Source organism: Salarias fasciatus, chromosome 18, assembly GCF_902148845.1.
Source record: "Salarias fasciatus chromosome 18, fSalaFa1.1, whole genome shotgun sequence".
Classification (NCBI taxonomy): Eukaryota; Metazoa; Chordata; class Actinopteri; order Blenniiformes; family Blenniidae; genus Salarias; species Salarias fasciatus.
The window spans coordinates 20,448,301-20,474,302 of record NC_043762.1 but is presented as its reverse complement, the minus strand read 5'-3'; the positions used below and the strand labels follow the sequence as shown (position 1 = coordinate 20,474,302).

At 46.8% G+C, this 26,002-nt stretch overlaps 3 protein-coding genes across 6 annotated transcripts; 1 reads left to right on the top strand and 2 right to left on the bottom strand.

Moving 5' to 3' along the window:
* The first annotated feature begins 5,142 nt into the window (after positions 1 to 5,142).
* angptl4 (angiopoietin-like 4) lies at positions 5,143 to 11,094 on the top strand. Of its 2 annotated transcripts, none has more exons than XM_030114467.1 (7): positions 5,143 to 5,744; positions 6,464 to 6,574; positions 6,672 to 6,750; positions 9,151 to 9,264; positions 9,357 to 9,452; positions 9,645 to 9,929; positions 10,011 to 11,094. In XM_030114467.1, exons 1-7 carry the CDS (start codon positions 5,229 to 5,231, stop codon positions 10,193 to 10,195), a joined length of 1,386 nt encoding a protein of 461 aa, XP_029970327.1. In that variant the 5' UTR covers positions 5,143 to 5,228; the 3' UTR covers positions 10,196 to 11,094. The 2 variants fall into 2 exon arrangements, with proteins under 2 accessions (XP_029970327.1, XP_029970329.1); XM_030114469.1 differs by having other exon boundaries at positions 5,143 to 5,748; positions 6,468 to 6,574.
* A 1,171-nt stretch (positions 11,095 to 12,265) lies between these two features.
* On the bottom strand, positions 12,266 to 22,409 carry LOC115405042 (dipeptidyl peptidase 9). Of its 3 annotated transcripts, none has more exons than XM_030114464.1 (21): positions 22,274 to 22,409; positions 20,938 to 21,028; positions 20,540 to 20,778; positions 20,249 to 20,361; positions 19,393 to 19,566; positions 19,018 to 19,189; positions 18,811 to 18,921; positions 18,579 to 18,707; positions 18,431 to 18,492; positions 18,261 to 18,361; positions 17,848 to 18,025; positions 17,601 to 17,760; positions 17,439 to 17,518; positions 16,933 to 17,085; positions 16,720 to 16,855; positions 16,042 to 16,187; positions 15,807 to 15,953; positions 15,565 to 15,717; positions 15,210 to 15,352; positions 13,625 to 13,736; positions 12,266 to 13,442 (listed from the first exon to the last, which is right to left on the bottom strand). In XM_030114464.1, exons 2-21 carry the CDS (start codon positions 20,991 to 20,993, stop codon positions 13,350 to 13,352), a joined length of 2,658 nt encoding a protein of 885 aa, XP_029970324.1. In that variant the 5' UTR covers positions 20,994 to 21,028; positions 22,274 to 22,409; the 3' UTR covers positions 12,266 to 13,349. The 3 variants fall into 3 exon arrangements, with proteins under 3 accessions (XP_029970324.1, XP_029970325.1, XP_029970326.1); XM_030114465.1 differs by having other exon boundaries at positions 19,018 to 19,186; XM_030114466.1 differs by having other exon boundaries at positions 20,540 to 20,733.
* A 944-nt stretch (positions 22,410 to 23,353) lies between these two features.
* Positions 23,354 to 25,407, bottom strand: rps15 (ribosomal protein S15). Its single transcript, XM_030114470.1, has 4 exons — positions 25,339 to 25,407; positions 24,863 to 24,948; positions 24,116 to 24,350; positions 23,354 to 23,514 (listed from the first exon to the last, which is right to left on the bottom strand). The coding sequence occupies exons 1-4, from the start codon at positions 25,339 to 25,341 to the stop codon at positions 23,401 to 23,403; spliced, it is 438 nt and encodes a 145-aa protein (XP_029970330.1). The 5' UTR covers positions 25,342 to 25,407; the 3' UTR covers positions 23,354 to 23,400.
* Between the last annotated feature and the right edge of the window lie 595 nt (positions 25,408 to 26,002).

The following is a 26,002-nucleotide window of genomic DNA, read 5'->3' as shown; positions in this document are numbered from 1 at the left end:
ATCTCGTGACACGAAGAAACACTTTGATGTTTGGGAAAATACTCAGAATATTATTCTTGCTGATTATCAAGAATTCTGATTCTGATCTGAGGAAGTTAATGCTTAGCATTAAAAAAACTAACAGAGTTCTCAGTATTTTTTTTTTTATCTAATCAAATGGAAAAACATCTCTGTATCAAGCTTGTGATCATTTATAAATAATTGACATCCTCAGTAACCCTCGTTTTACTGCAGCTCTGTGACTGTTAGCTGCTTTTGAACAGAAGGGAAAGAGCAGAGAGTCTCTCTCTGGCATTTTTTAACTTGGCTCTCATATTTTCTACCCACTTCAGCTTGAGGATCACGTCTGATTGTTTAGTCGTACATGAATTGCAGTCATTTTTCCAGCATAGCGTCTCCCCGGGATCTTTTGTAAGACTTCCACCACCGTAAAAGCCTGTCAGCAGACAGCTGCTGTGGTCAGCCACAGTCACTCCCTATTTACATTTTCCAAAGTGGAATATGAGTACATTCTGTACTTTTCAGCTTCCTGCCAGCTGGGACACCCATTTAGCGTACGAGCGGCGAAAGAAGTGAAAGGAAAGGCATGCGGCCTCCGTCTGAGTCAAGATGTATGTGGGCTGTCCATCAGAGAGACTTTCCTGAGGTTAAAGTGTCTCTTAGCATTCAGGCGAGCAGCAGCAGCGACGAGAACGCGTTCATTTTTTATCGTGCACTGCCTGCCTGTGCATGTGTAGGTTGAACCTGAGGTTCGAGGAATGTAAAAAGCTGTGTGTGTGTTCATGCAGCCTCGTACACCGAGAGACCCAAAACCTGATTACACACTAACCCAGGAGGACTCGTTTCACTGTGGGGGCAGAGAGGAAGCGGCTCATGAGGGAAATAAAGAACGTTTTTATTGGAAGACTTGCTTCAGAATCAAGCTGCGGTTAATGCTTGGCCAGAGGAAGCACGGACCGAGTTTAGAGTCTGACGGAAATGAATGTATGTCGAACATGAAGTCCCCATAAGACGTGGAAACATAGGGTGTGTGTGTGTGTGTGTGTTTCTCTGTGGTCAGCTGTGCAAACACGGTGCTAGAACACACAGACAGGACACCATTCAGTCCCGTGACTGGCCAGCTTGTGTCACAGCAAGGGGGGAAATATCTAGAAGACATGTTTCTGAAGTCAAGTGTGGAGATTCTTCATGGTTGCAAAAAAAAAAAACAAAAAAAAAGTAGAGATCAGGCCTTCATGTGAGCAGAGAGTCACAGACGGAGCAGCATGTCAGACTGCTGGCAGGAAAGCCCTCACATCCACTCTCCATGCCTGTGGCCTGTTTGAAATGAGATCCAGCTGTGGAGCCGGGCCACACCTCGTCTCTCAGGACAGCTGCAAGAATCAAAACTCCGGATTTTTATTTGTTTCTCTGCTCTGCAGGATCCACTGTACGTTTCCCGGGGTGACGGCGGTGCAGCGGGGCCCCATTAAGACAAATGAGCCCCCTCCAGAGCTGAAGTGACGGGAATGCTGTCCTGCTGCTCCACTGGGAGGCAGTGGTGTGTTCAACCACTGTACTGAGGGCTAATTGCGAAACTGGAGCTGAGCGGGATGTATGAATCAGAGTGTGCGTCTGTCAGCAGGTTTGTCTGGTCTCAGTGCTCAGTAGGTGTGGTTATATTCATTTTATTTTATCATGGAAAATTTAGAGGGATTGTAGATATAATGGAACAATAAATTCAACCTGAATTTTTTCTCTTTTGGTACTCCATCACTTGCTTTCATCATATCATTTGTTCACATGAATAAAGACAGACATCGTAAACCGAGTACTGAAGTGTATGACTCACTAAAACCCAAATCCTGCTCTGGCTGCTCTCTCAGTATGCCATTTCCTTTATCTGACACGTTTATCAGAAGTGACGCACACCCAGGGATCCGCATAACGCCGCTCGCCTCCAAAGACGTCTCGAGCTTCTCACACGAGGACACAACCCTGAGAGTCCAGAGGTGACTGCGAGGTTCAGACCTGAGACCACCTGACCTCCTGACATCCAGGCAGGCATTTGAAGAGCACAGTCACTGAACCCATCTGTTAATATCACGGCACACCCGAAAGACACGATCCATCTATCCCTGAGAATCCGCACAGATTGACTCTGAATCACAGAAAACCACAAGACAGGAAAAAGAAAGGCTCGCGGAAGTCTTATGGTACCAGAGATGAGTAACACAGGGTGTGTAAACTGTGTGTTTAAGCAGGATGCTCAACAGGTTGCTGCACTGAATGTGGTATTTCTGAATATCCAGGCATTTCATCTTCACCTCTGAACTTCTGTCCTGGAAAAACTGGGTCATTATTTTTACGTAATCTGCCGCTTTGAGACAAATCCAGATATTTATTTTTGGCCAGTGCGAGTGGAAAAATCTTGAGTAACTTCAAACCCCATAAATGTCATTAAACGAGCAGTGAGAAGGGCCAGCGATGGGCCGAAGATCACAGATCACGGTTCGTCCATGGGAACCAGAGGTTTACGGCTCCGAAGGCCTCGACACCTGTTTTCTGCTCTACATGACTAAAGTCTGGAGGCTGCGCCGCAACTTACAGATGTTATGCGTTTGGAATCTGGGTAAAAGGTCAACATGCCGGCTCGAGATGGGAGCGGCCATCTTGGAGAAATTGAATGAGCAGCTGTGGGGAGGCGTGAATCCGGAGTCGATCGGGACGTCGGCTGAACGGGTACAGAGGGGACACCGTCCGACAGGCCTTGAACCCCCGTCACAGACGTTCAACAAGAAAAAGCCTGTTTGTTTCGTCTGCTCGAAAGGACAGAAATATTCTGTCGGTTCATCAGCACATGACGGGGCTATTTAAAGTCTGAGATGGGGGTTTTTCCTCCGTCTGGATGAAATCCAGTCACAGAACATGAATATTCATTTAGTAGAATAATGGTGCTTTGAATTACATTGATTTTACTCTATTAGACATTTATTTATAGTTTTATCAATAAAATTGTGTTTCCTTCACAGTTTTTCTTTGTCAAATTGCCAATTAAATGCTTACCCGCCACATAGTTTATTAGTATTTTACATACATACACACACACAATGAGTACTTTCACTTTATATTTTGATTTTCAAAGGAAAAATCTGAATCCATCAAATGAATCTCAAAAGATTACATTTCTTCTAGATTACAGCACAATCTTAGTTTAGCTTAGTATGTCACCTTCACTATCGGCTTCTCAGATCAATAATCAGTTGCTCTGCGCGCAGTCCGTTCTCCACATGCCTTTAAGACATAATCACCTCTCAGTATGGCTTCCACCATGTGGCCAGAGAGACATAGGGCCAACATCAAATCTCAGGTTTTCTCCCTCGTTTGTGCTCCAGTCTTACTCAAATGTGGATTTTCCCGTTCTTGACATGCAGCAGCTCAACAAACCACCGAGCAGCTGTGGTGCCTGGAAACGGTTTCACTCTTGTTTTTGAACATCCTGACTTTACAGTTTATTCAAATATGTGAATTCACTGTAAATCTTTCTGCATTCGTCTTGGTGTTTTCTCAAAAATAAACCGTGTTACCTAAAAAAAGGAATAGGGGACGAGGGGGGGGGGGCTGTTTTATTCGAATCCAAACAGAGCAGCCTCTGTAATGAATGTTTGTGACATTCCTCAGACGTATGAATGAGAGAGCAGCGTTGCTCCATCTCCGCACCGTCAGCAGTCTCCCGGTTACCTTTCACCCAGTTAGTGTGAGCCGCAGACAGGAGAGGGTTAAAACCGGCTCCTTTCACCGAGGTCTGGCCCCGGATCGCATATGGCCCGTGAGCTCACAGGCCGTTAAAAAAAGAAGAGAAAGGAAGAAAGAAACGGCGTCGGTGTAGTGTGGGCATTCTCCGTGCTGTGAACTTTCCCCTAATTCTCACAGTCTTCCCAGTTTCCCAGCAGCAGATCCTCGCCCAGGAGCACCTCAGGCCAGAGCGAACGAGCTCCCTCCTCCTGACGGCATCACTCCCCTCCATCCAGCAGGTCCTGCTACCTGCACAGCCTCTCGAGAACATTCTAAACTGTATTTTCTTTCATTAGACACCAAGAATTATTTGGTTCCAGCCAGTGTAAGAGATTCAAATTGGTGTTTTCTTTTATAAATATGACTTTTAAGAGAAGTTAATGTCCAGATGATCTTTTGTTTTTACTTTTTCTTAATATTTGGGTGATTTTTTTTTGTCAGATTTGCTTGTGTTACATTGAAGCTGTGGGCCCTCGTGTTTTCTAGAAGGTGTAAGCTTTAGTTTCACCAGCAACACTAAATCTTTTGCTGCTTATGAAAACCCCAGTTTGAGCAGACTTTATGGTTCATCATCTCTTGGATATGAATCCAAAACGCAAAGGACAACAAGGCTGGACATGATCTAAATGAAGAGAAAGAGATGCAGATAAATAAACATAAAGAATGAATCAGTACGGTCTCTCCAGAAAAAAAAAAACAAAACAAAACAGAAAATGGCCAAGTTTGAATCAATAACATGAAGCCACAAGACTGAAAACACACAATAACTGTTGTGTGAATGAAATAAATGGATCTCTTTCATGACACACAGTTCTGTGTGAGGCTGAGCTCCTCAGTGATTCACTAAAATTAAAACATCTGTTTTTAACACGAACCTGATTCACATTACTGTTTGTTCCTATCAGTAATTATTGTTAAGAAAAGATTTTTTCCTTAATGACACACTTTTTTTTTTTAAATAGTTTTGCACTCATTAAAATTAGTGTTTGAGTCTGTAATCTGACATTTGATGTCGTTATCGTATCATTTGATGTCAGCCTATTTCAAGACGTCCCTGCACTGATGGAGAGATCAGGGTTGAAAGCATCACACACCACGCTGTGCTGATCCTGCAGCTCCTTCCACCTGATTTAAATTTCAATTGCTACTTTTCCAGTAGTGTGTGGTTCCTGTCTCCACTGTGTGCGGATGAAAACTGATCTTATTGTTATATCATGTCCCTCCTCCGCCTCTGACATGAATAGTTAACAGAGAGGTGGAGGAGGGACGGAAACCTGAGAGCAGCGGCCCCCCTCCCTCTCCCCGGCTGGCCAATAGCGGGCGGCTCACGGCTGAGACTTGAGGGCTGAGAAACTATATAATAGTGGAGCCGTGTCTGCTCATCCAGGAGCTTCAGCTCTTAGATTCAACTCAGCAAGACAGGCAGGACACTGAACCAGATCCCAGCAGGAGCAATGAAGATCACACTGGCATCCCTGACGCTCTGCCTGGTGGTGCTCATGGCCACGGGCTTCCCCTTGGAGAGGAAGGGGGCCTCGCCCTCCGGCAGCAGTGCCAAGGAGAAGCGTGTCCAGTACCCAGGGTGGGACGACGTCAATGTCATCGCCCACGGCCTGCTGCAGCTGGGCCAGGGCCTGAAGGAGCATGTGGACAAGACCAAGGTCCAGATGAGGGACATGGCCACCAAGCTGAAGGCCTTCAACCGCACCGTGGCCGAGCTGGGGAGGGAGAGCCAGAAGCTGCGCGCCGAGGGGGAGACCCTGAAGGCCCGGGCCCGGGGGCTGGAGGACCGGGAGGGCCAGCTGCTCAACGTCACGGCCGAGCTGCGGGAGAAGGCGGAGGAGATGCAGCAGGAGAGGAGGACGATGAGCGAGAGGATGAGCCGGCTGGAGGAGAGGGTGGACGGCATGCTGCAGGGAGACTCGGCGCCGTCTGACGGCAGGAACAGCAGCGATGCTCACAGCATCCAGGTGAGCAGCAAACACTGTCCGCACCGCTTGTTTCTTTCGGGCAGCACGAGGGGGGGTAACATTAGTTAGGATGTGAAGAAAAGGAGCCTTGAACCCGCATGCATGATGAAGTTATTTCCATCATCCTCACAAAGCACAAAGTGTCTCTGCACTGATTAAATTGACTCTTCAAGGAAATGGACCTAGAGTCTGCATGAATGAAGCGTTGGTTTTTATAGAGAGCTCTTCTCCACTGAAGCCCACTCAATCAAAATGCAAGCAGTGGGAGGGAAGGGGGGGGGTGGGGGGTTAACAAGCCTGCAGGCATGCACGCCCGTGCAGTACGTGCAGGGAAACATTGAGCAGCAGGACAAAGGGAACTGCAAGCATCAGCTGCAAGAATGTGTGAATAATTTCCCCCAGCTGTCACATTCTGACGAGCTGGACAGCGTTACGACCCGGGGAGCCGTAAGACACGGCTGAGGGGGGCTTAGGGAAGCTCTGCTTCTCCGCAGCTCTGCGCTCACGAAAGGTTTTTATAATGGGATGGAAAATCCCGCTTTGAGAGGGAGTTACATAAGAGCCCGCACAGCCGGGCGGAAGCACAGATGCGCTTCATTGTATAGTAGAAAATGTGTCTCCTGTTCACCCCGAGCCTCGTTCTTTACGCACAGACCAGGCGTCAAATAAAGTTGTGAAAACACTAACAGTGTTGTTTCCTCTTTCTTTCTCTCTCTCAGCTCCTTCTGGAGGCTCAGAACAGGCGCATCGACGACCTGATGGAGCGCATCCGGCTCCAGCAGGAGAAGCTGGACAAGCAGAACGTGCGCATCAGGACCCTGCAGAGTCAGGTGAGGAAGCCTCGCCGACACCCACTAACATCATGAAATGTTTGCTCAAGTCTGCACGTTTTCTGCAACTCTTTTCTCTGTGTCTCTCTTCCTCCAGATCCAGCAGTCCAGACAGAGACTCCCTGCGCGCAGCAGCGACCCTGACGCCTCCGCGGAGCAGCGCGACTCCCCCGATGGTGCGTAAAGCCAGAAAAGCGTCCAAAATCCTCTCCTGACAATGTCTTAAGTCGACTGCACAAAATCTGACGCCAAATGTGGCGGACCATCTGCTTAGCGAGGCCATAAAGAAGCTTAAATCAGCAGCAATTAAAATCAAAGAATCTAATTAAATTGGGACTCACGCGGCAACAGGTGGACCTCCTGTGGATCCTGAAATGTACTTTTAGCCGTTTTACACAAAGTGACTCCTTTCAAAATGAAATAAACAGGTTAGATAAGATTATATACTACAAATTCTCCAATGTGAGGACCATTAACTAAATGAATCTACTGAAAGAAGAGGCAGAAACACTCAAATTGTTTACTCAAATAAAAGCACAGTTATTTATGGAAGGAATTATTCTAAACGTGAACATGAAGTGATGGATTGAACTTATTTAGTTAAATGAAAGTTGAAAAAACAAAATACAGCTTGGAGAACAAAAAAATATAAATGAAAGTTTCACTTCATCAAGACAAAATACCTTTTTACCAACAACCTAGTGTAGTTGTAATACTTGAAAAAAGTAAAAGTTGAACAGATAAATTTAAAAAAATGAAAGTGAAGTACAAATACCTACAAGGAAGAAAAAAAAAGAAGCTTGTCCCTCTGAGTTTGAGTAATAGTTTCACTCTGGTCTCACACAGCAGACGGTGGTTTACAGTAAAAGAAGCCTTCAGTAAATGATGCTCTCAGTGCTGAAGCTCGCTGAGCAGCTGCTCCGACTGGACCGGCATGAATAGCTGCTTTGATCCACACTGAACTGAACCTGAGACAAACCACTGTTTGGTCTCACAGGGCGGCTCCAGAACGAGACAACACACACACACACACACACACAGATATCAATGAGCCCATATTCAGTCAGTTTTCAGCGGTCGTGGATGTGAACTGGGTAAAAGGTGAAACCGGCTGAGGCCGGAGTCGAGTGCAGTCAGCCAGAGTAAATCACAATAATACCTCAAAGCTCTGACATCAGCTGGATTTGAGAAATGAGGGAAAAGGAAACACGGTGCGGTGGCCGGGTTTCAACTGGGGGAAAGTTCGCCGGCTCCGGACAGCCTCCAGCCGGGGTCACGCAGCTCGCAATGGGATTACTCTGTGATGATTTGAGTGGGCCGGTGGGGGGGCAGAAAAACCTGGAAGGGTCAGGAGGATTCCTGACACGTCTCACACGTAGCCCTCCTCACATTTCTGTGGTTCAGCGAAGAAAAACAGAGAAAAACAGCAGGGGATAAAGGTGTCTATATTTATCTCTGACCTTCGTACAGATATTCTCCATTGTTTTGAAGACGCTCGTGTCTCCACTTTTCTCAGACATCCCACGTTTGAGTTAAACAAATATTGGTACATCCTTTAAGAATGAGCAACCTTTCCCCTAGATCTGTCAGTCTGACACCCCCCCCCCCCTCCTCCTCCTCCTCCTCCTCCTCCTCCTTCTCAGGGATCCTCTCCTCCCCCATCCCTGTGCGTCTCCATCTCATCATTCTTTGTTATTGTGATGAAGAAAAACTATGTTAAAGTTTAGGAGAAGCCCTCAGTAACAGTAACAGAGATTTTATCGACAACTAACATGTCAATATCCAGCAAAAAGCAAACAACCGGATCAGGTTTGGGTTCTTTCATCGTTGTTTAGATGTTTTGGGGATGTGTGACTGCAGAAAAGAATATAGTAGCCCCCACCCCCGGCTTTCTCCCCCTTGCATTCCCCGATGTCCATTTACAACCACTGCCTCACACCACCGTGCGATCATTCCCCCCGCATGCGGCCGCCATGCGCGTCTGTGTCACCAGCTGGCTGCTGCACACGTGAGGCAGGACTGACGGGCTAAATGGGAGAGGGGCTCGGAGAGCAGGGGTGGGGGGCTGGAATGTAAAGGGTGGTAGTGTGTGGAAGCGGCTGCAGGGCCGAGCAGCTGTAAAAAGAGGAAATTCTGCTTGGGAACTGGGAGAAAGGTCAAATTTACTCACAAGAACAAAGTGGCCGCTCTATCGCTTGTAGTCAAAGCTGGGTCAGAAGCTTTATCGGGCACACGCTTCTATCTCCAGCCTCGGCGATAAGCCTCCTCGCGGCTGTGCCGCCGTGCCTATTTGCAAACACTTTGCTCTGGCTGCGCAAAGAATCCTGCTGCTCAGGGGTTCCCCGACTGTAAGTGACCTACTTATGAAAACTGAGCAGAGTAAACAAGCTGAGGCTCAGGAGGGGCATTTTAAAATAACTCAGACTGACAGACACCTAAAGATGTCAAAAACACACTGAGACGAACACAGTCCTATTTACTGTGAGTCAGCCAAATTAAACTGTGGAGATGAAAAGTGATCGCACAGTTAGAGCTGTTTGTTTATGTTTGTTTTTCTCTTTTTGTTCTTCATGCAGAGACTGCGACAGACTGCCACGAGCTGTTCCTGAGAGGAGAGACCAGCAGCGGGGTCTACACCATCCAGCCGCTCAACTCCGAGGCTTTTCAGGTCTTCTGCCAAATGACGACTGGTGAGCAGAGCACGACCACAACGGCGAAGCTGCAGCTTTTGGTTGGTACAACACATTTTTATTGACTTGTCTCCTCTGTGTTTTCTTTGAAGATGGCGGCTGGACCGTGATCCAAAGGCGTCAAGATGGTTCGGTGGACTTCGACCAGCTGTGGCAGGCCTACGTGAAAGGCTTTGGCAGCCTGAACGGTAAATGCTCTTTGGAGTTTTACTTACTTACCGACCAGACAGGTGCGAGTCCGGGGTCAGATTAGTTGCCGGAGCATTACGGTCTTTTATTAACAGTGCATGTGAGTGAAGGAGATGGCTGCCAGAAGCATCTTAGCACAGAGAGGCGAGGTCAAGTGTCACTTTCTCATCGTTTCTTCTTGGCTTTCCCAGGAGAGTTCTGGTTGGGTCTTGAGAAGATTCACTCCATCGCCAAAGACGGCGGCTACATCCTCAACATCAAGCTCTCTGACTGGGGAGACGACCTGGCGTCGGTCCGCCTGCCATTCCAGCTGGGCGGAGAGGAAACCAAGTACTCGCTCCGGATCCCAGAGGTTGGCACTTTCAGTACCCTGGAGAGCTCCCTGGGGACGGACGCCACCGCCGGCCTGCCGTTCTCCACCCGCGACCAGGACAACGACCAGAAGGCCGACATCAGCTGTGCCAAGCACCTCTCCGGTGAGTGAGGATGGAGAATGTTCACAAACTCTGGACGAAGGTGTCGAGAATGCAACCGCTAACCTGATGCAACCCCTACAGGCGGCTGGTGGTTCAGCAACTGCGGCCGTTCCAACCTGAACGGTCGGTACTTCCAGAGCCCCCCTCCCAAGCAGAGGCACCAGAGGAAGCAAGGCATCTTCTGGAAGACCTGGAGAGGCCGCTACTACCCGCTGAAGCTCAGCATGATGATGATCGCCCCCGGCGCCATCGAGAGCAAGTCATAGACAACAGGGGAGAGACAGGGGCGAGAAAAAGTCACGACAAAGACAAGAAGCAGATTTTGAACTCTGTTAGGGTCTGAAAAGACGGGCAGGCTGCTTCTCTGCACCTCAAACTGCAGACGAGTGAAAATCTGAGCGCGCAGTGGAATTTCTTTACATGTTTCTGCCGCTGCTGCTTCCTTCTGTTGGCCCAGTTCAGCCTCCAGAGGGAAGGCGTCACGGAGCGAGTCCCAACCTGTCCACTGGGTGAAAAGTCACACAGCGTTTTGCAACAAGTTGGGACTCCTCAGCCGACTGTGTATGTGGGCTGTTTTTCAAGCCGGGAAGTGACTCCGTAGGGAGTCAACATTGCTGTGGGCTCAAAAACAACTCTTTTTTGTTTTTTTTTTATTTTTTTGAAGAGGATGCACATAGGAGTGAATAGCAGGCGGTTGAGAAATCCTCTGAAAGTCAATAGTGCAGACCAAACGCTTTCAACAAAGTCGTTTTCCACACGAACAGGATGAGATTAGTGTTGAAAAGAGTTATGTAAAGTTATCCGTCAGTGCAAACCGGGATTACGATGCAGAACCTGTGCGAACGCTGACACAATGGACCATTCCAGCCTTTTCTACCACAAAATTTAGAATCACACTTTAGACATTCTTCACTTAGTTTTGTTTTCCTGTGGAGATTTTGATGCTATTGAGTCATATTGACTTCTTTTAAGACAAGTGGCATTGTCCTGTACATAATATTTGAAGGAATGTTTTCTGTGTTTGCAGAAATGTGACTGTTACAGACTCGTGATGGTTTCTGTGTCCCTCTGACTCGGGAGATTGTTATTGTAGATGTTGTCCTTATTTAAATGCTGTAAAAAAAAATCAATATATATATTTCTGCTGCTTCTTCTTTGTAATTTATATTTTGTTTTTCGTTTTTTTTTTTAAGAGAAAGAAAATGATCAACTTTTGGCCACGACGAGCCAATAAAATCGATTTGAATGAAATATTGGTCTGTTATTTGTTTGTCCAAAAGTTATCATGAAGACATAAAGCACTTATTTTGACACAGCTCCCCATGAATAATATTCAAGAAGAATAAAATGAAACGATATAATATTCTTTATTTAAATATAGCATGCTTATTAAGGTGAAATGTTGTAGTTTCTGGCAAATAAAGCATTTTTCAGTAAACTTTTTGATTCTAACCTCGCACAGTTGAGTAATAGACCTTTGAAATCTATTCTAAATGGGAGCAAATGTCACAAATTCATGAAAAACTCACAGAACACAGCAGAACTCATCAAATGCTCTGACCAGCCTCTGAGTGGAGAACACAAAACAGTCTGAGGCCGTTCCATCCAGAGCCACACGTGGCCGGCCTCTCTCCATCCTAACAGCCTCAGCAGCTTATTGCCTGGAAGCAAACTTCAGTGGCTTCCAGGTGTCAGCTTGGATTTTTCACCGCAGCACTTTCCGCCCCGTTAATGTGCTTCATCCGTACTGATCCCCCACCTGTGATAACTGGTTCAGGGAGATCACCCTCGCTGACGCCGAGTGCTCTGGCCTGACCTCCGCTCCTCGCCCGTGAAAGTGTTTCGCCAGCTGGTGTTTCGCTCTGGGAAAGTTCCAGTGCTGTAATGAGACAATCACGCTCACCTCCTGTTACCACCGATGGAAGGATAGAAAAAAAAAAAAACCAAGCACACAGGAATGAATGTATAGCACACCATCCAGCAAGCCCCCCTCTGTCTGAAGTAAACTAGAAAGTAGCATCAGATCAGATGCACAACTGTAAAAACATCTCCCCGCTTTATCCTGAGCTGCAGCCTGTCCCCACCCAGCGGCGCTCTTTAACATTATGTAAGGTTGCCATGGAGACCGTGCCGTTCACACAGACTGAAGGCACAAGGGCCTCTCGGTGCGCTGACAGAGCCGTAAAGCACTCGCGGTCAGGCGGAGCGGCGTATGATGAAGTGCAGCTCTAATGCCGGAGACCACACTTGAGATGAAGGCGTTTGCGCTCCCAGCCGCCCGGCCGCATCCCGCCGAGCACGGAGCGGCTTACAGAAGACTGCGAGGAGAGGCGGCGTGTGATTGATTCATACATTTATTCATTATCATGTACAAATTGTATTTCGGTGGTACAAAGCTGTTGTAAGACTCCAGTGCTCACCCTTGTTGTCTTTATTGCAGTAAAAAAAGGAAATACCAGCATGATCAAGAGTCAAGAGGTACTTTGGCAAATATAAATTATATGTTAAGAAGGCAAGCAGACGTCTCGAGCGATGTGATGTGACGGGATAGAACGGTGCAAAAAACGGTCTGAGTGACTTCTGCGAGCACCCGTTAAAAAAACGAATAAGAATCCATAAAAATAGTTTATTTTAAAGGAAACACTTAAAAGAAGTGGACAGAGGAAGAGCCTCGAGTGTCTTCCTTTCTTCATCAAACTGCAAGACTCACAGTATGTTTGGAGATTGTTGCCGAGTGTGTGTGTGTGTGTGTGTGTGTGAAATAAACTGTATTGTAGAGTGTGTGAGCGCGCATGTCTGCGTGTGTGTGTGTGTGTGTAGGTTCGTTTTCATATCCCTGTTCCTTGCACTGGTTGAAGTGGATAAAACAGGTGAGGTGGGGGGGGAGGGGACTCGGGAACAAGTGGATTGGAGAACATTTGGCAAAAGAAACAAAAAAAAAAAAAAAAAAAAAGCCCGTGGCGGGTGTGGAGATGAGGACGTGGGTGAGCCGAGAGTCCAACGTGACACAGCCTGCAGACGTCCTTAACTTTGTTCAGCTTTCAGCGTGAGACACCAAACCTCTGTGCTCGTAAACGAACTCCAGACTGTACAGGGGGGGGGGAGGAGACGGCATGGAGGAAAGGGGGGGGGGGGGGGGGGGGGGGGGGGGGGGGGGGGACAGAGCGAGAGAGTGCGAGACAGAAGACAAGAGACTGCAAAGAGGGGGGAGAACCGAGGGGACGCGGGGCGCTCTTTTTTTGTCTTTTGGCGGCTGGGGGGGGGGAGTGAACGGGTGGTACTTAGTCGGGCTGAGATGGAGAAGTGGAGGGGAGTTCAGATGAGCGGACAGCTGGGGGGGGGGGGGGGGGGGGGGGGGGGGGGGGGTTAGAAGGAGGACAGAGGCGGAACTGGACTTGTCTTCTCCCCTGCTGTCTCGTTTCAGAGGTATTGTTGTAGAAAGTGCAGCAGCATTATCTCGTAGTGCTCTCCAGACTCAGGGCAGCGGATGCTGTGCCGCTCGTTGGGGTAGACCTGGGAAAACATCCACACCGCCGCTGGTTAACAGAACGCCGCCGAAAGCAACGCAATCAACCAACGCAATCTGCTTTAGCAAGCCCTCGACTAAAAAAAAAGAACATGCACAACAACTGTAGTGGGGTCTAATCAAATACCCATGCTCAGATAAGCATCAAAGGCAAGGTTTGGATACCAACCTGAAGCTGGTAGGGCTTCCCGGCACGGATTATCTGCGACACGAGGAAATTGGTGTGGAAAAAGTGCACATTCTCATCCAGAAATCCATGAAGAATAAGCAAACGATTGGGCCTGGAACGACAGCGGCGAGGACACTGAGTCAAAGCAAAACTGGAATTTTGTGGATCAAGTTCAGGAACTTGATTGAACTTTCAATCAAGTGAGAATCTCACTCTTTGTTCAAGACACACAGAAACAAACATAGCATTGTTTATGTAAACCATACTAACCAACTGAACCATACCTGAGGGAGAGAGCAGTGTCATCAATCCATATTCTAAACCATTATATCACCAGGCAGATCGATGGAACGCTTCAGGTTATCCTGAAATATATTGTTTTTTGGACTGTGGGAGGAAACCCACACATCCACAGGGAGAACATGCAAACTCAACATGGTTCTCAAAACCTTAAAATGTCTTGTTAAACACAAGACATAAACACTGGCGCCATTCAACGAAACTTCCCCACATCAGTGAGACTCAAAACCTGCCTTATTGGTGAAAAGTGGTAAAACCACTGAAGCGAGTCCGTTCAGGCCGTTCAGACTTGATTTCCCTCTGAGAGCGACGCTCCGGCACGCCGTCTGCTCCTCAGGGTTTCCTGAGCTCTCATCTAGCTTGATCCGGCCCGTCACCTCAGATTGTAATCATTTCAGCTCTGTGTCTGTCATTAACCGAAAGAGGAATCTTCATCTGGCGGGGGCTGAATTTACACGTCGTCTATCAAAACAATGGCGAACTCCAGTCCACTTCTCAGGTATTAGGTTCTGGTTTGCTTTCACAGAGCGACGCTCTGCATGGCCGAGGCCCGGTCAACTTTTCTAATATTTTGCTCTCTGGGTCTCTGGGTTCATCCGGATCAAACCAGCTTTCTGTTCCCGGAGTCACAGGGAAACACACAGAAAACGCTTTTACGTTTTTATGCACCAGATATACTTGAAACGACTTCCCAGAAACCTGCGGGACAGTTCCAACTCCCAGGTCTTTAAAATCAGACTGCAGGACTTTGTGTTTGCCTTGCAATAAAACTCAGCACTGTGTCTTACGCTGTTGTCTTTATTTCTGTTTAAATATTTATATATATTTAATATCTTCAATTGCTTACATTTCATTTCTTCTTATTGTTTGGCACGTGCTGCTGCTCAGGTTTGTTGATGTAAACCAGCATCGCTTGTTTCATCAGACTCTTATTTCAAGTCATCTGGGACTATAAACTGCCATCAAATAAAAAAAAAAAAAAAAAAAACGTTTAAGCATATTGTTTTGATGTATAGTGTCAGATTTAATGATAATGAAATAAATTTCCTAGAAATACCACCTGGGAGCCAACAGCCGTGTCCAAGCACGCACAGAATATTCCTGTAAATACCCGTCACATGCGCCATGATGAAAAAACACAACAGGAACCGCACACAAACAGATCCAGGGCCAATTATACAAGACGTGTGTGTGTGTGGGTGTGTGTGTGTGTGTGTGTGTGTGTGTGTGTGTGTGTGTGTGTGTGTGTGTGTGTGTGTGTGTGTGTGTGTGTGTGGGTACTGACTCGCTAGGCAGCTTGTCCACGTGCAGGGCCACAGATCCCTCCTCGTAGCCTTGCTGGTTGTTCTCAGGCACGTCCATGTAGCGCTCTGTGTATCCGGTGTCGTAGGCCATCCACACGGTGACCGGGGCGCCGGCAATGGCGAGCTGGCAGGAACACACAGCACAACGCACGCTTCAGAGAAATAAAACGCGTCCAGTTCATGCTTTACAGCAGACGAGAGATCAACAAAGAGTCATAAACCCTCAGAGGGCGGAGGGGTCCGGCAGAGGGGACGGTTTCAGAAACTGTTCAACAGTGACACCGTGTGGCCGCAGGGAATGCTGGGAGACGGAGAAATGGTACAAGTTCTCTTCACCTTGAAGATGTTGGGTCGCTGAATGAGGCCCATGAGCGACAGGAAGCCGCCGTAGGACCATCCGTGGATGGCGACACGGCTCAGGTCCACAAAGTTAAACTTCTCGGCCACGTACTGCAGCCCCTCCACCTGGTCCTCGATCTCCACCTGGCCCTGGAGCGGCAGGCAGAGGAGGTGACGCCACTCCCAACTCATATGTTCCCCACCTCTGCTCACTTTCTCATAAACCATCCGTTTCCTACCATTTTATTCTTCAGCGCTCCCTCAAACTCGAGGCCCCTCTGACAGGAGCCCCTCCCGTCGATGACCACCACGGCGTAGCCGAGGGACGCCAGCGTGTTCAGACGCAGGTATTTCATCCCTTTGAAGGAGTTGTTGACCAGCTGCACCTGAAATCACACGCCATTCAACGTGCTTTAGCTCTGTGCAGCGTTTTCAGACACGCTGAGACGGTGTAAAACGGACGCGGCCACACACCTGTGGGCCTCCGTACACGAAGAGCACGGTGGGGTGCTTCCTGCCGGGCTGCAGGTTGTGAGGCTTGTAGACCATCCCGTACAGCTGGAAGCCCGACTTCCCGGGAAAGTCAAAGATCTCGGGTGGATTGTAATCTCCCGGGCAACCTGGAGGACGTGATGGTTAAAGGTCAACGGCTACACCTGTGCAAACACTCCCGGCGTTACACCTGGAAACAGTCTGGACAGAAGCTACAAACAAAGACTTCATGAGAAATGTGCTGCTTCACACTTCATTTCATTTCAGGAAACATGAAACCTACTAAGATGCATATTCTTGTGAAATGTCAGAAATGCAGTGTTAATAATAGAAAAGGAGCTCATCCAGTAATAATGTGCCAGCTGTTTATATATGAGAGCAACGGTGGGAGTAATGACCCTGTGACTGCTCGGCCACAGGAGAAACACTCATTACAGCACAACGACACAGCTAACGACCAGCAGCCCGCCGTGTGTGTTTCCAGCTGCCTCATGAGCAGCTGACAGTCTGACACCAGCTCTCATAACGACCATGATCGGGCCAACGGCGGCGCCGCATGGAGATTTTAGGAGCTAAAACCGATGATCTCATCTACGGTCTAATTGAGAACTTCTGAGGACTGGCTCGGTGACGTCTGCTGCTTCCAGCAGGGGTTATTACCTGGCGATTCCATCATGCTGGCCCAGAACTCCGGCACCACGTGCAGCGGGTCGCCTTCCGAACTGCTCAGCTTGTACACGTGAACGCAGGGAGGCGTGCTCACGTTACTGTAGTGGCTGACGAAGAAGTCAAAGTTCTGCAGAGAGAGACTCAAAATGAATACAAAGAAGAAGCAAGAGAGAGAGAGAGAACTAGTAGGGCGTGCTGCTGTACCTGACTGACGGAGCAGCTGTGAGAGAAGCCGGGCTTGGTGAGCCTGACCACGTCTCCGGGCGACTCATAGCTGACCACGTAGAGGTGGTGCTCCAGCGGAGTGTCTCTGGTGCCCTGGAAGTACACCAGCCTGGTGGCCTCGTTCACCCAGATCTGGACGGGAAGCGGCAGACAGGAAAACACGTTCAGAATGAAGACGAGATGACAGCGGCTGTCAGTGTTTGGTGAAATCCTGAAAACAGATTTTCAACTCAAGTGTGAAAATGTTATTTGGGTGAACTATGAATAGAAAAGATATGCAGCAGCTTAGAATTCCAGAGGAATAAAGTGAGAGCAGAAACCTCCTGCAAAAGAGTGCAGTCAGCTGTAAAAGCCTGCATGGCTTTTCCCTGGGTATCGTCTGTCAGGCTCTTCAGCCGAAGTGTCGGTTTCCCAACACTTTAAACATCTACAGATTTTTGAAGGCTTGACGTCATGCATTCAGGACTGAAAGACTCGTTCCTGACCTTGGAGCCGTGTCTGGCCAGCACCTCCCACTCTCCAGCGGTCAGCGTGACCTCCTCCTTGATTGCACATTTGAAATCTCCTGCGGGAACAACACATCAGTAATGAGGCCCGAGGTGATGGATGACAGGAGATAAATGTCGGAGCATCTCTTGGCCTCCTACCCTCCACGTGACGGTAGTCGTCTGTCCAGCGGCAGCTGCTCGGTTGTAACAGCGATGTGATTTTATACAGATGGCTGAAACCGCTTTTCGACTCGTTTATCCAAATGAAACTAAATTCCTCTTCTGTCGTTTGAACGAAAGGATAGAATATATCGTGAACCTGCGAAAAAAGAGACCAAACACAGGCTGTTACTGTGATGCTAACACGACTAGACATCAGCTCTGAGGCGGCTGCGGAAGCGCTCACATTGATCCAGACGTCGGTGGTCTCCTCGTAGATGATGTACGGCTGCGTGTTGACGGGGACGGCCGCCAGGCTCTCCTGCCGCGCCGCCGGGTCGTCGCTCACGGGGACGAAGAGCGCCGGAGGCAGCAGGACAAGCTGCAGCTTCCTCTGGCTGCGGTCCAGCAGCACTGCCCAGCCGCTGGGGAAACAAGGCGCAGGAAGCGCTCGGATTATTACACAGTGAGCCGAATCGATCAAGTCAACAACGCGATTAGAGAGAAATCATCCAATTAGCTGTAATGCTCTCCAAAGTGGCATCCGCTGAAACCGATGGAAGCACTGTTTGTTTGTGCAGCTGGAGCTAATCTCACATGAAAAAGCTCCACTTTTAAAACACAGAAATGTACATTTGACGGTTGAGCTGAAGCACTCACTATTTGCCGTCACTTGTCCATCCTACTCTGGCGATGTATTCCGTCCCAGGAAACAAGGAGTTGAACGGGACGACCAGTTCTTTATCTTGTGTGCTCACGATCTGGAAGAGAACGTTCCCGCTTCAGCAACACCATCAACGAGAACAAACAGCAAAGACACCGACGCTCACCCTTCCTTGGTGATCTGTCTTAATCTCGGCCAGTTTGAGGGTCGCCTGGGGATTTTTGCTGCCTGAAAATAAAATATTTGGATGATGAAACTGAAAGAAACGAAGAGTGAACCCGACCTGATCTGAGAGCGAGTCGAGCTGCACGAACCTGTCCGGGGATATCTGTATGCATCTGCCTTCCTCTCCTCCAGAGCCGGAGACGGAACATGAATAATTTCTACCTCTGTCTCGTCCACCTCTTCGTACAGAAGGTATACCGTTTTCCCTCCACTGGGGTCTGACACAAGACAGCGAATGTGAGTATATACAGACCGCGCTGTGCGCACGTGAACCGAACTTCTGTGTGTTCTTTAGTCGCATCGACGAGTGGAGATTCTGACCTTCGACGGCTGACGGACTCCACCAGTAACCTGTGAAACGGTCAAACTCCTCCTGGATGACAAACGTTGCTACACCTGCAGACTTGGGGTCTTCCTTGACATTATCTACACCTGGAAAATAAAGGAAATCCAAGCCATTCAAACGAGATAAAAACGTATAAATGTGTCTCGAATTGTAGGTTCATCAAACGGAGAGCGCCTCCAGACCTTTGTGGCAGTAAGTGAGCCTCCTCTCCTCCCCCGTCTTGATGTTGGCTATCCACAGGTCGTTGTTGTTGATGAAGGCTATGAAGTCGGGGTCGCCGGGGCAGATCTTTGGGTCCATGCGGGTCCCTGAGCACTGGGTTTTGATCTCCACAGGCTTTACAGGAGCAGACTGCTAAAGCCAGCAAACACAGTCTTAATCAGGAGCAGCACAGGATCCGTTTACTTGCATTTATTAGATGATTCAAGCGAGTAATCTGAATGACTTTTGAGGTGACAACACTGATTTGACTACAAATACCGTGTGTGCATATATATGGGCAGGAGTGATTACTTTCGAGTGATTCTCGCAGAGCTATAAACAGCCAGGGCACTCACGATGAAGCCATTATTGCCTCCGTCTTGACAGTAGAAGAGGCTGTTGCTGGCCTGGAAGAGGAACAGGCCGGTCTGCGAATGGTAATCGTAAGAGGTGATTCCAAACGCTCCCAAGCGCTTACGCTCCCTCAGCAGCTCCTCCTCTCGAGAGTAGGCTCCTTGATGCGGCGTCGCCTTCGAGACACAACAGGACATCGTATGTACAACACCGGAGATCACGTGAGGGATTCTTCAATTTCACAATGTCGTTTTAAGACACTTCATTGAACACTTTTGAGGAAATTATTTCTTTAAATCTACCTCATCCTCTCATAGTTTACCTGCTAAGAGGAGTGGACAGCGCCCAGAGGGCTGCTGGGAGCGACGGGCCGTGCTTCTGGACCCACAGTAGTAAACTGTCATCGGTGGGATTCAAACCAGCAAACTTCTGGCTATGAGCTTACTTCTCTAGCCCGATCAAACCACAACCCACAAACTGAGGCTGCATGTGATTCTGACCGCAGGCTTTTAGGATATTTCAGGGATGATTAATCGTGGTTTCAAGAATGCTCAAACAGTGAGGTTTTCAGGGATAAGTCACCAGCAACGTGGACAAAGTGGCCGAGTGATTCAGGGCAAAGAAACTCAACGCGATTAGACGTCAATCTGTTACAATTTTAGAAAATATACAGTATATTATCATAGATATGCCACAATAATGTCTAAAATGTGCTTCTTTAGTGTGCAAGTAGATGTGATGTTACGGTAAATCATGTGACTAAACCACAGGCATCCCCGTTGCTCAGAAGTTCTGGATTCAGCAGACGGAGCTGCTCGGTGGCGGCACCACACCAACAGGAAAAGAGAGGGAATTCACCTGGAAGTGATCCAGCATCTGTTTCCATGACAACACTAAGAGGGCCTCCTTCCGAATCTTCTTGGGGATTTCTGAGTAGAGTAGCGAGTTCTCTCTGCTTCCATAAGGCATTCCTGTGAGCACACGGAGAGGCTGCTTAACCAAAACAACAAACAAACGCTCCTGCCCGAAGCAGCGAGACATGATGCAGGTCACACGGAGGGAACACGGAGGAGCAACACACTTGACAATAAAAACAAACAGTCCATATAAGGCAGATCAGGTGAGATCTGGAAGCGGGAATCAGCCTACCGAGGTAATACAACCGGTGGGAATGAGGTCCGTTCTCGTCCTTCTTCTGCACGAACTGGAAGTCATGGGGGGCTTTGTTGGCGATCATGCCGGAGTACTTTCTGCTGCAGTGGATGATATCCCGGAGCCCCTCCCAGGAGTGTTTCTCCACAAAGAACTGAGACGGGACGTCCTCCATCTCCACCACCTCCGAGCTGTCCAAAAGGCCGTCCACAGCCGTCATGCTCACAGTCACACAGCTGGGTGGCAACAATACACTGAACTGATGAGTGAAACTCAAGAGAAAGACACGCCTGCATGTATACATTCTTTTAACTCAAGAACTGAGGGAAACGGATAATGAGAAATAAGCAAATTTATATTATTTCATTGAAACAGAGAAGTGAAATACACCGTACCTTTTCCAGATACCCTCTTTATTGTCACAAAGTTTGACCTTCTTGACTCTATGCATTCACCGGTCAACACTCCTGCCTCCAAATCGGTAACCTGTGAAAAGATTACAGTCTTAACACCATTTTAAATGCAGAAGCAGAGGTATAATGGAGGTAGGAATGCAAGTAGGGGAGTGGATGACTTGCTTATCATGAGAGCTTTGTATGGACAAACATTGACATGAATCAGTCTGCTTAATGTCTCAGAACAGCACTGTTACATAAATGGTTAATGGACATCAAACACAGTGAAAACAGACCATTGTAGAGCTTTAATAGTCTCTAAATATCAATTCTTGCACTATTGAAAAGAGTGTTGATTAAATTGAATTAATTTGCTTCACTAGCACACAGTGAGTTGACGCTGAACGCTGCTGTAGGTGAGGCACAGGGATTTAGGGAATACCCCACATTCCTTTGTTGATAATCTGTCCTGGACAAAAGATTATGGTGACGCAAGCAGCTGTGGGAAAAATCACACATTCCTCACAACTCAGGTGATTTTCACATGGTGTTGTTTTGATGTATTTGAAGCATTACAAGGTTATTACTGTTAACTTGCTTGATCATAAAAACTACAGTAATTACGCCAGAACAATATAAATCTTAACAAAAGGCAAGACAGTTACAATAACTCATATTGTTAAGGGCGGGGAAAATACACACATAAACATTTACATCACCAAATAGAGACCTGAGTTTCTCTGGATGAACAGGAGAAAGTGACCGCTGGTCAACTTTAGAAGTTGCTGTAATTCACGTGACATCTTTCCGGACAGTAATGTGACATTATTATATAAGGTGACACACAGTTGATCAGTCATGGTGGGAGCTGGTTGAGCTCAGCTGCATTCTTGACAGCTTTTCCCCGGCTGGCGTTGAGGGTGGGCGGCATTTGGGGTGGATCGGTAAAATACCGGTACAGCGGAAGATAACCGTGAACGTTAGCTAGCTCGGATCTTTGTTCTCGGGCTGGAAGTCCTCAGTCAGACCGGGAAAAAACACCGGCAAATTCATCTGGATCAACTATCTACACGGAACCCGTGCTACTCGCGTTAAACAGTAAAGGACAAAAGCGAGAGTTGCTGGAAACTGCCGTTTAGCGAGCTGTGTGTGTGTGTTCAAAAAAATCTTGATTTGATATATTTTGACATGACAGCTCTTCTCTGTCATCTTAGCTCGGAAGCTAACGAGCTAGCTGATAGCTAGGTAGCCGCTAACGGTAGCTGCTTTCATTTAGTAAGAGCCGCTCGGACTGTCGTCGCTACTGAACAACCCACAATTCAATAAAAATACTCACCAATGTGGCCACTGCTTCTTCACGCAGGTTATAGACCTGATTAGCTCGGTGTCAAGGAGGGGATTTTTCGGCAGCTAAAGAATGTATCCATGGCCCAGAGCGGCCACACAGAACGGAACTGGCTCCCAGGTCGGAAAAAAGCGGAACCTTCGGGCTGGAGGAGTCAGTGCACACCGGAACTTTTTTCAGGGTCGCACTGACTTCATAGACCGGGATATTTCTTTTAAAATTAATTTTGACATTTTTTATTTATTAAGTAAAATCAGAAAAAGTAACCTTATAGAAAATATATTGGTTAAACACCTTAGGGATCATCACATTATCGTTAATTGACCCAAATGTAAAATGAATAAAAACACCAGTTGTCTACACAGAAAAATACATTTATGAATTTTTTTAAATGCCATTAATGGTAAAATATACATCATAAATTCTGTAAAAATAGCATTTCCGCTGTATTAATTTTCTATACATTAGTAATAAACGTCCCATCGGAACCACATTGCATAAAACCATCCAGTGATTGTCTTTACAAATATGTTTACATGTAAGGGTTCCAGATCATGAGGACTACTAACCCCTGTAGTGATCACATCACAAGTTACTGTCATCAGACCACACATGGATTTTCTCTTTATCAATGACAATTTGCCATTTTAGGTAGCTTGACTCACTGTCTTCAGATAAGTAATCTGCGCTTTTCATTGACAAACCCAAGAATCAAGCAGGCAATCTCAAGAACACTAAAGAACCTACATTTTTTAAATGAATATAGCAAATTAGTATAGCAGCAGCTTTTGTGTCAATACCTTACATTATCACATCAGATACTCAATGTGTGGTTTCACAGAGATGTGCCTTCAGAAATCACACCATCACCCTTGAGTTTTAAAGTCACTCCAGATATGAAAATGCTCCCAAAATGACCTCTATGAAGATTTAGGTGCATGTCCTGATTCTGCATTTTCCACCGCAGTCATCAAAACCTTTAAATACTACTTACCATGTTTCTGTGTTCACAATATTCAGCAATGCAAATTTAATTACAGGATACAGAAAAAGGGCAAACAGTCAAGATTGTGTGGGACACCCATTTTTTTTTTATTTTTACAAAGAATACAGCCATTCTACTTCAGAGGGATGAAACGAGAAGAGTGTGTGGCTCCAATACCGGGGCGACCGTGCTTGACTGGCTTGTAGGTGATGGAGAACTCTCCCAAGTAGTGACCACACATCTCAGGCTGTGGAGAAGACAAACAGAGCCACATTAACACAACTACCAGTCCAAAAACGTACAACAGGCTACTTACAACGGACCACACTCTAATTTATTATCCATGTCATTACAATTATAGTCATTTCTATCACTGCATAGCATCTCTTGTGCACAATGAACTGATATTTGTATCTGTTCTATTCTCTGATTTGCATCAGTTCTCTCATCAATGTGGATGGCTGAAATCAGCCGAGGTAAGATAACAAGCTAAAACCAGGATGGACTTCATTTCAAAGTTAATATTTCATGTTTATAGAGTGATGGTTTTAATGTGATCCATTAGAACTGTGGCTAAAACTAAATCATCTAATAACCATTACTCTAAATGGAATCACAAAACTAAGACAAGAGTAAAATCTGTCACAAGGAGGCAAATTGAGTAATTTCCAGAAAAACAGGTAGAACTCGACAGCATCTTACTTGTACTGCGCAAGCCATGAAGAACATTTTTATTGAAACATTCATTTGAAAACTGTAACAAATGAACCTTTGCAAACATTTCCTTTAGAGCAGCACAGGCGATCAATCGGTCTGCCAGAGCCTGTTTAAAACACTTGTGAACTCACCTTGATTTCAACCTGGTTGAACGTCTTGCCGTTGTACACTCCCACCATGGAGCCGACCATCTCAGGCAGGATGACCATGTCTCTCAGGTGGGTCTTCACCACCTCGGGTTTCTCCATGGGAGGAGCCTCCTTCTTGGCCTTGCGCAGGCGCTTCAGGAGGGACTGCTGCTTACGGCGCAGACCGCGGTTCAGCCTCCTCCTCTGGCGGGCGCAGTACAGCTGCATCAGCTGCTCACTGCAGAGAGGAGGCACAGAAAACATCAGATAAACTCCTGGCAACACCAAATCATGACAGGTAAATGTGGCGCATATGAAAACCTGAGGCAGTACTTTAATTCAGTGCAAAAAGTTGTGATATATGTTCTATTGACAGAGCTTTAATAAAAGGTGATTTACAGCATATAAATATCAATGGCAAAAGTTATGGCAAGACTCGGTGCACTCACAGATCAACTGATACAAATATGTGGAATAAATGGAGTAACATCTTTATGGCGAGGTACTCATTTTATTGACCACTGATGGATCCTTACTGTGTGTTACAACAGGTCCACAGTAGCATATGATCAGAATAATGCTCCAATATTGACAACTGGATAATTCTCTATGGACCTGATGACATACCTATTTGGTGGAGTGCTGACAGTCTACTAAACTACACTGCAGTGACCAGAGATGAAACACCAGAGCCTTTAACATTTTTCCATCCGTGTGACCTGATGCTGAGCAGCAGGATGTGTGACTTACTAAGACATGTCCAGAAGCTGGTCCAGGTCCACTCCCCGGTAGGTGAACTTCCTGAAGGTACGCTTCTTCTTGATCTCGGTATCTGCCTGCATCAGAAGCAGTTAGCATTAGCAATTAGCATTGGCAAGGTTCGACTGTTGTTTTAACGTTGTCAGGGACAGCAATTCACTCTGCTGTCAGATGTATCTCATCACTATCAACTACAGCCGTACAACAAGAACAACTTAAAGGGCATCGGTATCCCAGACTCTTCGTTACCACCGGTTAGCTTAGCCGCATACGGCCGCAGAGCTCCGGAGACTTGGGCGCTAATGAACATGGAGGAATTCAATTATCTTCTGGGATAATTTTCTACTGGACGGTGAATACACATAATGAGTTATCGGATGATGTAAATTAACGCCTCAGTGAATGATCTCGGAGCTCAGATGCTTCTAGATTCTCATTTGATTAGACTCGGGGTTGGAGGGACCTACCATCTTGCCTGATGTTCCGGTAGAAAAGAACGGCCACAAGTCTCGTCCCCGCAGATATCGCGGGATTTTCAGTTCAACATCCGGTGCTGTCAGTTCCCCCGGCGACCAGCAGGGGGCGATGAGTGTTTGTTTTGTTTTGTGTAATTTTTTTCTGTACCAGCAGATGGTGACGAAGCATGTCTGTTTTCTTCAACAAAATCTTCTACGCTGACTTCTTTTAAGATGTTTCTGCACATCTGGATGATGTAATAAAGATTGTTGGATCTAAAAAAAAAAAGGGAGTTTTCGAGAAGCAAAAGGTCAAACCAATCTTTGCAATGGCTAGTGTTCCACTGCTTGTTGTATTATACTGAATGCACTGACGTATAACTAAATATATTTTTTATTGAAAATTGTAAAGAGAGAATAGCAGATAATAAAACCTTATTGTGTTTAGAAAACATGTGTGCATTCAGAAATTTCTGTCTGAAACATATTTAAAAATACTTAAAAGTATGTTGTAAAAAATATATATTTCATCATACGATTTTTTTCATGAAAGTTGTGGCCTTCAGATTCTGCAGTGTGATTTTATTAATACAATTAGCAACATTGTCTCTCAGTGAAGTAACCTTTGCTACCTAGAAAGTGAAATGTATTTCGTGTGTGTGTTTTGCTCAAGCAG